The 13,940-nt window shown below is 41.5% G+C and overlaps 1 protein-coding gene across 7 annotated transcripts in view; it reads left to right on the top strand.

Moving 5' to 3' along the window:
- The window catches only part of TRIM55 (tripartite motif containing 55), a 77,119-nt gene that overhangs the window by 40,400 nt on the left and 22,779 nt on the right, over positions 1–13,940 (top strand). Inside the window, exons 5-11 of one of the 7 annotated variants that reach the window (XM_004372554.2) lie at positions 96–329; positions 715–737; positions 841–965; positions 2,177–2,188; positions 2,400–2,629; positions 4,002–4,286; positions 5,659–5,746. The exons of 1 other annotated variant lie outside the window; for it this stretch is intronic. In XM_004372554.2, the coding sequence (XP_004372611.1) occupies positions 96–329; positions 715–737; positions 841–965; positions 2,177–2,188; positions 2,400–2,629; positions 4,002–4,286; positions 5,659–5,746 (997 nt within the window). Of the gene's footprint in view, positions 1–95; positions 330–714; positions 738–840; positions 966–2,176; positions 2,189–2,399; positions 2,705–4,001; positions 4,287–5,658; positions 5,747–13,940 lie in introns of those variants that run through there. 5 more of the 7 variants (XM_004372552.2, XM_004372555.3, XM_004372553.1 and 2 more) reach the window with 5 other exon arrangements.

Here is a 13,940-nt window from a genome sequence, read left to right as displayed (position 1 = left end):
GGGAAAAGAAAAGAATATTCTACATGAGTAAAATTTCTAGTCTTCCAAATGTTGACTCTTAAAAACTTTCTAACGTTAGCTAACTCAAATCACAGGAATGCTGCCGATATCAGAAGCAGGAACTTTGTGAGAAGTTTGATTACCTGTACAGCATCCTGGAGGCAAGGAAGAATGAAATGACACAAGTCATCACCCGGACCCAAGAGGAGAAACTGGAACATGTCAGAGCTCTGATCAAAAAGTATTCTGATCATTTGGAGAACGTATCAAAGTTGGTTGAGTCAGGAATCCAGTTCATGGATGAGCCTGAAATGGCAGTGTTTCTGCAGGTAAGTTTCTTTTTGGCACCAGAGGAAACAAACTGAGAAGGTGGGTGCTGGAGAATTCACTGTTATCACAAACTGATGTAAGAATGTCTCCTTACAGGGTACTTGCATTATTCTGTGTCTATCTCAGTTTGACTCATTTTACCAGACAAAATATAAGCCCAGTCTGTGGTTCTATCTTTATCTGTTTAAATGATTTAATAAACATGTATTTAAAAGACCATAACATTACTTAAATATAAGAGGGTTATACTATAAAACAGCAATTGTTTATGACATTTAGAAGCTAAGCTAGGAGATTCCAAGTCAGCAAAGGAAAGAATTATGTCTCAACACCATCTTTGATATAAAGAATTTAAGGAGGCCTATCTTTTGTTTGCTTTCACAGAATGCCAAAACCCTGTTACAAAAGTAAGTAATTTTTATTTTGTGGGAAAATGTATGCTTTTCATTTTTACCCAAGGCTATCAAACTTCAAACAGTGACAGCAAGTAGCAACTTGTCTTTGTTGCAGAATTTCTGAAGCATCGAAGGCATTTCAGATGGAGAAAATAGAACATGGTTATGAAAATATGAACCACTTCACAGTCAACCTCAATAGAGAAGAAAAAATAATACGAGAAATTGATTTTTACAGAGGTTTGTTACTCTTTTGACCATTTGGCCAAAATTGCAGTTGGGTGAAAGCTACAGAAGGGTTCAGTGGGAGGAAAAGGGGATTCAGATTCACCTCCAGAATCAATGTCGACAACTTTACAAGGATAGTAATCCAAAGTGAAGCTCTGTCTCCTTACAGTATCACATAGCTTGTTGACAGAGTTTATTCAGCTTTGCATATCACGGTGCCTATTATAATGCTGGAGCCCTGGTGGTGCAGTGGTTAAGAGCTCAGCTGCTAACCAAAACGTCAGCAGTTCAAATCCACCAGCTGCTCCTTGGAAACCCTATGGGGTAGTTCTTCTCTGTCCTATAGTGTTGCTATGAGTCAGAACTGACTCAACTGCAACTGGTATTATAATGCCATTTTAGGGAGCATTTGACTCTGGGTAGTCAAATACTTAATAATTGATGGTGATGATGATATTTTAACCTCGACCATACACAAAATGTTAGCCATGATGATGGAATGTCATCAGATGCAAGATTAAGAATGAGATAAAAATAAAATATAGAAGACATCTGAGCTAGATATTATTGCACATCCACTTACTCAAACTTTAGAGGGCAAGAATAGTAATAAGTCACAACCCGGAAATAAAGCTGAGTCTATGTGCCCAGATGTACTCCCCGAGCCTTAAACATAGCCCTACACTTTGGCCTAGATTTCCCACTCCTGGAAATAGATCTTGATGAAATAATTGAAAAGAGGAAAATAACTTTGGAACTGACCAAATCTTTGATCACCTTGATTCATCCTAGTCCATCTAGATGAGTGAAATCCCCAGCTAGGCCACTGATAATGCTATGAGGCTATACCAGTGTCCATGGACTTTCATTTAGAGGCAAATCTTCAGGATGAATTTTTTTTTTTTTAAATGCTTAATATTGTCTGTCCTTAATATTGTCTGAAGTTAAAGCTCATTGGGTTACGAAAAGAGTCTGGGCATTAATTGTGGCAAAAGTTAGTATTCACTGAACAAAGGGGGTAAAAAATTAAAACAAGGCGAGTGAGGGTTTTGTGTGTTTTCTGAGATAGGGAAGACAGGTGCATTTCAGTCGAATACAGCAGAGTTAAACAGGTGATAATCCCAGCCCTCCAGAGTTTCCACAGGTAATAGACTATGATAAAAATGTGGACAGGCTCTGGGATGGTGGTGAGGACTGCACTTTGTCCTAGGCAGGGAAGCAAGAAGATGGTGATGGTTAGACACCCCTTCACATTTGTCCTGTCCACACTGAACTGGAGCCACCAAGCCCCAGCCTGGCTTACTTGTGCCATTGTCAACCCTCTGTTTGAAATGATTTCCTCACACACTTGTTTTTAACCTGGTCTGTCAGTACTGGGCATTAATTGCTTTCATGGCTGTGGTGGTAATTATAATGATTAAAAAATAGCTTTCCTTACCTGACCAGAAGAAGAAGATGAAGAAGAAGAAGAAGAAGGAGAAGGAGAAGAAGTAGTAGCACTGGAAGAGGTAGAAAATGTTCAAACGGAGTCATCAGGAGAAGATGAAAGTCCCGAGAAAGCCTCTCAACCCTCACTGCTGGCCTCCGAGCTCCACGTGGCCTCGGGGGCACTTCTGGTTTCCTCTGCAGAGCCACCTCCAGACCTGCCATCTGCTGCTGAGGCCCCAGTGACACAGGTAACTCTTCATGAGTTCCTTTCTCCAGGACACACAGGTGTGCCTCTTTGCTGAACAGCCTAAACAATTTATTCTAATGTAAGAAAAAAAATGAGTATATGCCAGACATTGCATGTGGAACACAAAAGACTTCAGGGCAATCACAGCGTAAGGAAGAAAAGTCTTCTGAGTGATGCAACAGGTCGTTGTTGTCGTAGCTGGTTCACAAGGTGTAGTTTAACAAGATTTTCCCACCAAAAATGCCCTCAAATCTGAGGCCATCTTTGTCTAGAAATTGTGTGTGTGTGTGTAACACATATTAATTCATAGACAATATCAGGAGGATGGGGTCTGCTCTTTCTTGCTTAATGACTACAGATACAGACTATAGGATGAGAAATAATATAGTATGAACACTAAAATGATTATACTTTCAGAATTTTGATTTTTCTGTAGGTAGTAAAAGAAACCCCACTAGTTTATGTCCCTGCTGCTTACCCTGAAATACAACTTTATCTTCCCTTCCACGGACAAACAAGCAAATTCTGTTTTCGTATCGATTTGCCACTTGATGAGATTACATGTTGTTAGATTGTTTAAAAGACTTCTTAGGAAATTAGCTCATCACAAATGCTGCACCTGATTGGCTGACCATGTGTTTCTGAAATGTCACTGTCCTGTTCTCAAGCCTTTGTGCCAGCTCCATTACACCTTTAGCAGACAGGATCCCAATTTATTGAGTTTGTGGGGAGTGCCCACTCATCAAAGAGGGGCCCTGGTTTTGCACCTGCTTTCTAAGTGGATTGAAACTATCTATAGAAACAAAACCTCAGAGCGGGTACTCAGAGATGGAATCATATCCTATGCTCGGTCTCCATAGGAAACCAGACCAAGATACTATTTACCGTCCTGAGAATCTTGATTCTGGGTGTACCAATTGCACTGAAATTGAAAATGGTGTGGTAACTAAATAAGGGTTGGACTTGACCAATAAAATAGATTTTTGGTTTTGGAAAAGAAGTTTGGCGGCCCACATCTAACACAACAAAATTAATTCTGGTCAGTAGTTCGATCCTTCTTCCACATCCAATACTTTATAAGCAGTTTTCATTTTAGACTTCTGTTTCAGCCTGCGCTGGGTAGCGCTTAGTGAAAGACAAGCCCAGAAAAGAAGAGGGGGCACATTCACATTCCAGGACAAAGGGGCTCTGTCTTCACATTCCTTCCCTTAGCGCTCAGGAGGGTGGGATGAGCTAGAACATGCAGTTGGGCACTGCGCTCACACAGCTCACAGTCTTCAAACCCAAAGGGAACTAAAATCAACTGCTCTTTTCTTCTTCTTCTTCTTTTTTTTTTTTTTTTTTTACTTTTGAATTTATCTGTTCTGATTAAGGGGGAGGTTGTGCCCAGTGGCTCTCAGCAGACCACAGAGTCTGAAACTCCAGTCCCTGCAGCAACGGAAACCACGGATCCCTTGTTTTACCCTAGTTGGTATAAAGGCCAAACCCGGAAAGCCGCCAACCCACCTTCCACCACAGGGAACGAAGGTCTGGGACAAGTAGGGCCTTCAGGTTCTGAGGATTCCAATGAACAGAAGGCAGACGTGGCAGAAGCCGCAGCCAATGAGAGGGCAGCAGAGAGTGGTAAGGAAACTAGTTCACCTGCAGCTACTTCTCAGGTTAGTGTTGATGCTCTTGTGTCTAATGCTTTCCCGTGCTGCCGGGCCCTGGGGAATAGGCCACAGCGAGAGGGACAGAGAGAAATCATTGCCTTGGGAAAAACAAAGAGACAACTGACTTCAATGTTGGCATGTTTTTTAAGCATTATATGAAAGGAAAACAAAAAACAAATTTGATGTCGCTCTGACAAGTGACCTCACACCTGCCTTCCCAGGGAAGAGGCAGAAAGCTGCTTTGTCTTCGGTGACTGGCGGGTGTCATTGGTTCTCCTCTGGAATGGCCGCGTGCCCTTGCTCAGCCTTTCCTGCATCCTCCTTGGGCTTCCAAGCACTAATCACCTGCTTTTGTGTAGTTCCCAGCAACCCCCAAGGAACATGTGTGAATTGAGTTTTAAATCTGCTCTGGAAAATAACCTCTGATTCATGAATTCTGGGGAGGGGGTTGGCCACAGCTAGACACAGATAGCCTTGGCTTGAAGAAACTGGTGCTTCCTAAACATGTTCCCCTGGAAGCAGAAAAGCACGTCTTTTTCTCCATACATTAAAAGGATATTCAATAGCTTTTTTCCACTTATTTTTTTATAATGAATGTTTCAAGTCCACATCTTCTCCCTAGCCTGGGTTAGATGTTTGCACGTCTCCAAGATTTCATAGAAAAAATCTTTTACAATTTCTTCAGAAGGAAGAATGCTCATGGTTACCCCATACCCATGAGTATTCTTAAATTATGTGTGTGGTATGAGTGGTGCCTGAAAGAAACACTGTCTAGTTCCATGCTCCTGGGTCATCAGGTGATGAGAACAAACAACATTTTTTCAAAAACGATAGACTTACTTAGTAGCTTGACTATATCTTCTTACGTGAACGTCAATTTGATGAGGTAATAAAAGGAAATGATGTTGGGAAAGTTAAAAATAACATACTTTTGTGCCGGATATTTATTCTCATAGATGAAAAGTAACAAAAATAAATCTTTGGTGTGAGGAAAACTTTAAAATTTTATTGTGGTAAAATATATCTAACAAAAAATTTGTCATTTTAACCCTTTTTAAGTGTATAATTCAGTGACAATTACATTTACCGTGTTGTACAACCATCACCACTTTCCATCTCCAAAGTGAGGAAAATTTTTAAGGTGGTTTTTATGTAAATGATTGGAGTAGGCATTGATTATTTCTAGAGAGTTTATTGGAATTCTTACATATTTAGCAGAACTTGAGCGAGGAGGAGTTGTTTTCTGAAAACAGTAGTATAATATTCCATGAAGCGCATGTAGTAGGTGCTCCAAACCAAAATGAAAAGCCCATCTAAATGATGTTAAAAAAATTTTTTGTGATAACATCAGTGAAGCTTTCTTCTTGTTTTCTCACAGGAGTTAGCAATCTGCCTAGCACTTTTGGCTTTTCTTATACTTCACTACATCTGGCGTCAGATTCAGTGCTTGCTTTTTACTTTAATGGGTAGGATATATTTTCTTTTCCCTTGACTAACATCTCATGTAGCTTCTTCCATAATGTTCCTCTTCTGGAAGCCCAGAGAAGAATTTCTTCCCAAACCTTGAGGCTCAGCATCTAAAAAGAATCATGTTGGTAGACAATACTCATGGCCCCAAACTCCCTACAGTGCAATCGCCTCAAGGCTCCTTCCTGAGGAGAAATGCTCCCTTATCTAATCCTGCATGGAGGGAACCCTGACTCAATGGGCAATTATTCAGTAATCCAGTAGGAATGAGCGCTCCAGTTTCAAATGGTGTCAATAATGCGGTGAGGATTCACTACTCTTCAGAAGAGGGAGGAGTAGCAATTGCAGTCCTTGTTTCCATAGACCGTTGTTGTTGGGTGCCATTGAGTGGGTTCCAGCTCATAGATATTCCATGTGACTAGAGTAGAACTTCCCCATAGGGTTTTCTTTACAGAACTAGATCGCTAGGTCTTTCTCCCATGGAGCCATTGGGTGGGTTTGAACCATTAACCTTTTGGATAGCAGCCAAGTGCTTAAAAGTTGCACCACCAGGGCTCCTTCTTCTGTAGATAAAAGTCTTGTTTCCTCGGCTTTCACCAGAGATGCCCAGGAGAAGACCAGATGACTCCTGTTGTAGACGTTTCCTACACTGGTGGGAGGTGGACTGGGTAGCTTCTTGGTTCTTTTTGAACCCTTGGACTCTACAGTGTCTCTCCTTGGAGGGGAGGGCTCTGAAAGAAAGGCACCCTGAGGGTAGCACATCAGGGACTGCAGCCAGGTGTGACCTGAATGAATAAGAAGCCAAAAGATCAATGTTCATATACCAACTATAAAGAATTAGAAACAAAGAAAAGCCTTAAAGCCATCAAATAGCCCCTGCATATTATTGTTGAGTTACCTTTCTCATGGCTAAGCCTTTTGTTGATTACTGTTATGAGGACTGACATCTTACTCCCTTAATAGCCTTTTGAATGTTATCAGTTTAATTAATAATATGTAAAGATAAACCCCATGTTCTTGTGAGTAAATGCCCCTGCTGGGCCTGACAGCCAGCTCCCTGCCTGTAGCTCAGAAACAATCCAGGGTCACTGATGCTGAGAGGACTCGGCTATTTATGGCTCATTGATGTTTCCCTGTGTTGACATTGACTCTTCTTGAAGTTCCCCAGCCTAGAGCTCCTTCCTCCCTCGTTAGTTGTCTGCTCTGCAATGGTGGGGAGGATCCCCATGGGTCCCTGCCATGTCTGGAATTGTGTGTAAGCAGGGCCTGCCCCCAATGCCTAATAGGCATCCAGAAGTCTGTGTGCCCTGGAATGTTCTGACAGTCTCTCTGATAGTCTTCTCCTGTCACTGTTTGTCATGAGGAGCGGTGGGAGGAAGTATTGGCTATAGACTCAGTGGGGTGAATGAGGAGAGAGAAAAATTCATGCTTTATTGGAACGAGGACCTAATTATGGATCTGAATAATTGTCTGAAGAGTTCAGTTTTCATTCTGAGAATTTGGATTTTGGGCTTTGCTGCCACATATCCTTGGAATGCTTCTCTGGGGCTGCGGGGGGAGCGTCATGCTTTGTGGCTGCCATCCACTTAGCCCATTTCATGTTTGCTGATATTCACATGCCTGTTGGGGGAGATGCGGGTGAGGCAGAATGGGGATGGGATGGGGCGGGGTGAATTGGCATTCAGTATTGCCAAGAACCTTGCTCGTGTTGTTCTCAGTGTTTGAGAAAGCACATAGAGAAGGAAACTATCCCTGGTGGTGTGTTACTCTTTAACCCCTAAACTGGAATAGGGGCAGATTGACAGAGACCTGACCAGGTGGTGGTTTCCTGGCCTCTCTGTGGATTTCTGCAGGCCTGATTCACCTTCACCACCTCAGAGCCCAGCTCCCTAGATTAGCATTTGTTCAATGCAAGGTGCACTTGTTGGAATTTCAAAGTCCATCATCAGTCTTTCCCTGAACATTTAGGATGTGATGCAAAAGTTCTTCTTGATTCACTACCGGACTTACCTCTCCTTACTGTATGGTCTGATGTCAGGGAGTGATGTTGCCTTAGAAACTTAGACACATCTCAGGCTCACTTTTTGATCTGCCACTCACTTCACTACCCATTAACTGAGCTACAAACTTTTCAGAAAGTCAAATGTTCTACTTCCCAGTGCTTTCCTCATATATGTCCTCCCTTTTCTTCTGCTGCCTGTGATTTCTAATGCTGGGTAAGCTCTACCTTCTCTCTTCACCAAATCACATATGTGTTAGGAACTGGACACAGCAAGACAAGACATCTGATTCCTCTACCAGTAGTAAATGGGGGTTCTACTTTTTGTTGGATCAGAAAAGCCTTGGGGAGCCCCCCACCCTCATTCGCTAAGAAAAAAATAACTTTTCAACAAGGTACGGAGAATATGAATCTGATAAAAAGTTCTGCTTCTCATCACATCTGCAGGATGTGCTCTGAACTTGCCCTTCCCCATTCCTACCAGAATACCCTGTGAAAGAGGTCACAGGTCACACTGTGCAAAGCCCCTCTATGAACTGGCATTTAACTGGAGAGTCGCCCTCTCTGTTTCCGCCCTTCTATGCCTGCTGTGTGCTCAGCCAATTCAAAGAGAGTTTGGTGGAAATAACATTTGATCTGCTTCATTTATTAATTTTTCAATTTATTTTGGAAAAATGGCACCGTGCCGTAACCAACTTCAGAACACAGGGCAGTGATAAATGGAGAAGGGTACGATGAGACAGTTCTCTGTCCTGAAAAGCAGACTCTGGAAGCCGCCTTCTCTCTCAGGCAGGCCCTGTAGTGGCCATTTTTCCAGTCCAGTATGTTTACTCCACTGCCCTACCATACGTACATTCCTTATACTCAAAGTACAAAAAAGAAAAAAAAAAAAACAACCAAACTCTTTGCCGTTGAGGCGATTGCAACTCACAGTGACCCTATAGGACAGAGTAGAACTGCCCCACCATAGGGTTTCCAAGGAACGGCTAATGGATTCAAACTGCCGACCTTTTGGTTAGCAGCCAGACTTAACCACTGCACCACCAGGGCTCCTCACCAAAGTACACCTAGTTGTTACTGCAAGGCCTCCACCTTCTCCCTGTGAACAACTGGGCACTTTATTGGGAATAGGTGTGGCAATTAAACTTTTGCAGAGGCGGGAGCAGTGGCAATGACAGCACCCTCCCTACTCCCCTTCCTCTCTGTCGGATGTGGCTTAGCGGACTTGCATTGTCCAAGCTGTTTCATGGGAGCTGTGCAGGGAACAGAGGTTTCCAGAGAAATGTCCCCCTGCTCTGTAGGATTAACTTGGCAGCTGCCCTGGCTGATACTTGAGTTGGACCACGGCCGCTGCCTCAAGGCCAGAGGACCACCACCCTACGAGAGCCATTTGCATTGAAAACGGGACTTTGGCATTGAAGTCTCTGCAACTGCAGCCTCTCTGAAGAAGCGCACCTGGTCTAAACTCACATATTTCACGGGACTATGAAGTTGCAGTTGTAGGAGACCCTAAAGCTTTACCATATTATAGGGATTCATTGTTCAAGACTAGAATACCCACTTTTCACATTCCATTAATCGAGTCTGAAAATAGACAAACAAGTTGGACACAGACTCTGCCAAGGCCTGGGGCAGTGGAAAGATCGAGGAAATTAGGAGAAAGGGCCTAGGTCCCAGTCCTGGCCTGCGTGTGACTCAGTTTTGTCACCAGTAAAATGGAGGGACTATTCAATGAATAGATTTCTACAGCATTTGGACGGTACAAAATATAGTGCTAATAACTTAAAAATTTGTTCCAGACTATTTTCATCGGGGGGATGGTGAGGGAAGTAGGCCTGACACAAATCATTCTGAGTGACAATAACAATACATTCTCAGTGAAATAGGCAATCCATTGCCTTTCTCAAAATATATTTCTTGTCTTGAAGCTCTTACAAAAGTCCCCATTTCTCAAACTATTTTCTAAAATCTCTTCCTAGACACCCGTTTAGCTGAATGTTTACACAGCTGTTATTACCCTTTCACATGCCAGTCACCAGTTGCTCTCAAGTTGAGTCCAACTCATGGTGACTCCACGTGTGTCAGAGTAGAACTGTGCTCCATACAGTTTCAGATGGCTGATTTTTCAGAAATAATTGCCAAGCCTTTCTTCTGAGGCAACTCTGAGTGGACTGGAACCACCAACATTTCAGTTACCAGCGGAGCATATTAACCATTTGTACCACACATCTCCTTCAGATGCCAAAAACTCCATAAAATCATCTTCACCTAAAAGTCCTTACAGACCTCATGACCCAATAGAGCAAAGACTTACGATGTACACATTAGAAGCAGTTCCGGAATATTAGATGAAAGATAAGTGATTTTTTAAATCAGTTTTACTGAGATATACGTACACTAAAATTTACCCATTTTAAGTGTACAGTTCCATGAGTTTTGACAAATATGTAGTTGTATAGCCACCATCACAATTAAGTTATAGAATATTTCCATCATCCCAGAAAAGTTCCCTCATGCACTTTTGCGGTTAATCCCTTCCCCGTATTCCAGCCACTGGAAGTCACTGGTGTTTGCTGTTAATATAGTTTCCTCAGTTGTAGAAGGTCATATAAATGAAATCATACAGTATGTAGATTTTTGTTACTGACTCCTTTCACTTAGCATAAGCATTTGAGATTTATCTATTTTATTGCAGCTATCAGTAGCTTATTCCTGAGTATTATTCCATGTATGGCTATACAATGTACCACAATTTATTTCTCTTTTCAATTGTTGGCTGATTGTGTCCTTACCAGCTTTGCCTATTATAAATAAAGCTGTTATGCACATTTGCATAGAGATCTTTGTGTGAATGTATGTTTTCATTTCTCTTGAGTAAATGCCTGGATTGTATGGTAAATTTACAGTTAACTTCAGAAGAAACTGCTAAACTGTTTCCATAGTGGCTCTTCAATTTTGAGTTTCCACCAGCAAGGTAAGAGAGTTCTAGTTGCTCCACATCCTAGCCAGCACTTGGTATTGTGTGGGCCTTTTAAATTGTGTCATTCTAACGGGCGTGTACGGTATCTCCTTGTGGCTTTAATTAGCATTTGCCTGATGACTAATGATGTTTAGCAGCCTTTCATGTGCTTGTTAGTCATTTTTACATTTTCTTTGGTGAAGTAACTGTTCACATCTTTTGCCCACTTTTTAACTGGGTTTTTTTGTCTTCTTCTAGAGTTGTAAAAATTCTTTATGCATCCTAGATAAGATCCTTTATCAGATAAATTTTTACAAACATTGTCTCCCAGTCTGTGTGTGCCTTTTTACTTTCTTAACCATGTGTGTTTAAAAGCGAACATTTTTAGCTTTAATGAAGTAAGATTTGTCATTTTTTTCTTTTATGATTTGTAGGGTTTTGTTTTGCATCCTATTTGAAAAATACTTGCTTAACTCAAGATCACAAGGATTTTCTCCCACATTTTCCTCTAGAATTTTTATAATTTTAGCTCTTACATTAGGTCTAAGATCTATTTTGAGTTGATTTTTGTATACGTGAGGTAAGGATCAAGGCTCTTTTTTTCCCATTTGCCTATCCATTTGTTCCAGCACCATTTGTTGAAAAGACTATTCTTTCCTTCAGTGAAATATCTTGTTGACTTTGTTGAAGTTCAATCGATCATGTATGTATGGGTCTATTTCTGGACTCTCTCTTTTGTACCGTTGATCTATATGTTCGTCCCTATACTGGTATCACACTGTTCTGATTTTTATGCTTTATAATAAGTCTTGAAATTAGTTAATGTAAGTCCTTCAGCTTTGTTCTTCTGATTTCAAAATTGTTTTGATTATCAGTTTTATTGATCTTTTCAAAGAACCAGCTTTTGACGTTATTGGTTTTCTCTATTTTTTGTCTATTTTCTATTTCATTTATTTCTGCTGTTTGTTTTTATTCCTTCTGCTTACTTGGGTGTAATTTTCTTTTTCTAGTTTCTTAAGGTGGAAGCTTGGGCTATTGATTTGAAGTCTTCTTTTTTAATCATTTAATGCTATAAATTTTCTTCTTATCACTGCTTAAGCTGCATCCTACAAGTTTTGATATGTTGTGTGTTCATTTCATTTCATTCAAAATTCTTCTTAATTTCCCTGTGGTTTTACTTTTTCTCATAATTATTTAGATGAGTGTGTTTAATTTCCAGATATTTGGAGATTTTCCATACATCTTCCTGTTTGATTTCTGGTTTAATTCTTGTTGTAAAAAGAGAATATACGTCATATGATTTCAGCACTTTTTCATTTATTAAGATTTGTTTTATGGCACAGAATATGGTTTACTTTGATAAATACTCCACATACATTGGAAAAGATTGTGTATTCTGTTGTTGGTTGAAATGTACTGTAACTGTTAATAAGTCAGTTGACTGATGGTGTTGTTTAAATCTAGTATATCCTTACCGATTTTCTGCTTACTTGCTTTATCAGTTATTGAGAGGAATTTTGAGATGGCTAATAAATAATTGTGAATTTACCTTTTTCTCTGCAATTCTATCAGTTTTGTCCTCATGTATTTTGAAGCTCTGTTGAGATGCGTGCATATTTAGTGTTGTTACATTTTCTTGAAGAATTGATTCTAAGACAAGTGTTTGTTTTGTTTTTTAATTCTTTTCTATCCTTTGTTGTGGGTTTACCTGTTCAATGGCTGTAGAGAGGCCCCTCATTCATATGTGCTGCCTTTTGTTGTCGTTGTGTGCCATCGTCAAGTTGATTCTGACTCATAGCAACCCTAGAGGACAGGGTGGAACTGCCTCGCAGGGTTTCCTCGGCTGTAATCTTTTTGGACGCAGATCGCCAGTTCTTTTCTCCTGCAGAGCTGCTGGTGGGTTCGAACCGCAGACCTTTTGGTTAGCAGCTGCCCTTAACCATTGCTCCACCAGGGCTCTTGTGCTACCTTTTAAGGAAGTATGAAGGATAAGGGGTCTAGAGGAGGAGGGTGCTGACCATCCTTAAGGCATTCCAGCTGGCATGCCATTACGAAGACCTCACGGCCTAGACGCAACAAGCCCGACTCCCCTTCCTGCTCCAGCCACGTGCATGACCAAGCATGGCAAGGGCCGGGATGGCCTAGGTGCCTGGTGCTTTCAAGTGTCTAGGCTGCAGTTTATAATCTGATGATTAGTTGTCACTGCTCTGTGGGGTGCCTATTTTTAGCTCTGATGTAAATTGCTTTATGAGCTAATATATCTCTATATGCATTTCCACGAAATGGCTGTGCCCTAGTTCACCCCTTGTCGTGTCTAAACCAGTTTCCACAGAACTGCAGAGTTCACCCCATCAATGGGCCAGTGACTTCCAACACTGGGCTTTTCCTCTTGGCTGAGAAGGTTCGATGGTTCCCAACTCAAATGTTGAAAAGAAGATGCCAAATGGTTCCCTCCCCGTCTCAAAAAACCTCAAAACCCATTGCCTTTGAGTCAATTCCAACTCATTGCGACCCTATAAGACAGAGTAGAACCGCCCCGAAGGGTTTCCAAGGCTGTAATGTTTACGGAAGCAGACTGCCACATCTTTCTCCCAAGGAACAGCTGGTGGGTTAGAACCTACTTTTTTTTTTGTTTTGTTTTAGATTAAGGGTTACAGAGCAAATTAGTTTCTCATTAAACAATTAATACACATATTGTTTTGTGACATTGTTTGCCAAGCCACCCATGTGTAAACGCTCTCCCCTTCTCAAACTTGGGTTCCCCATTACCAGCTTTCCTGTCCTCTCCTGCCTTCTTGTGTTTGCCCCTGGTGGTGTGCCCAGTTAGTCTTGTTTTGTTTAATGGGGCTATCTAATCTTTGGCTGAAGGGTGAACCTCAGGAATGACTTCAGTATTGAATTAAAAGGGTGTCCGGGGGCCATAATCTCAGGGTTTCTCTAGTTTCTGTCAGACCTGTAAGTCTGGTCTTTTTTTTTTGTGAGTTAGAATTTTGTTCTGGGTTTTTCCCCAGCTCTGTCCAGGACCCTGTATTGTGATCCCTGTGAGAACAGTCTGTGGTGGTAGCCAGGCACCATCTAGTTGTGCTGGACTCAGTCCGGTGGAGGCTGTGGGTCCTTTGGACTAATCTTTCCTTTATGTCTTTGGTTCTCTTCATTCTCCCATGCTCCAGATGAGGTGGAACCAGTGGAGTATCTAAGATGGCTGCTGACAAGCTTTTAAGACCCCAGACACTAC

The sequence above is a fragment of the Trichechus manatus genome, unplaced genomic scaffold (assembly GCF_000243295.1).
Source record: "Trichechus manatus latirostris isolate Lorelei unplaced genomic scaffold, TriManLat1.0 scaffold00018, whole genome shotgun sequence".
Classification (NCBI taxonomy): domain Eukaryota; kingdom Metazoa; phylum Chordata; class Mammalia; order Sirenia; family Trichechidae; genus Trichechus; species Trichechus manatus.
The sequence above is the reverse complement of the archived record's forward strand: the minus strand, read 5'-3'. Positions and strand labels throughout refer to the sequence as shown.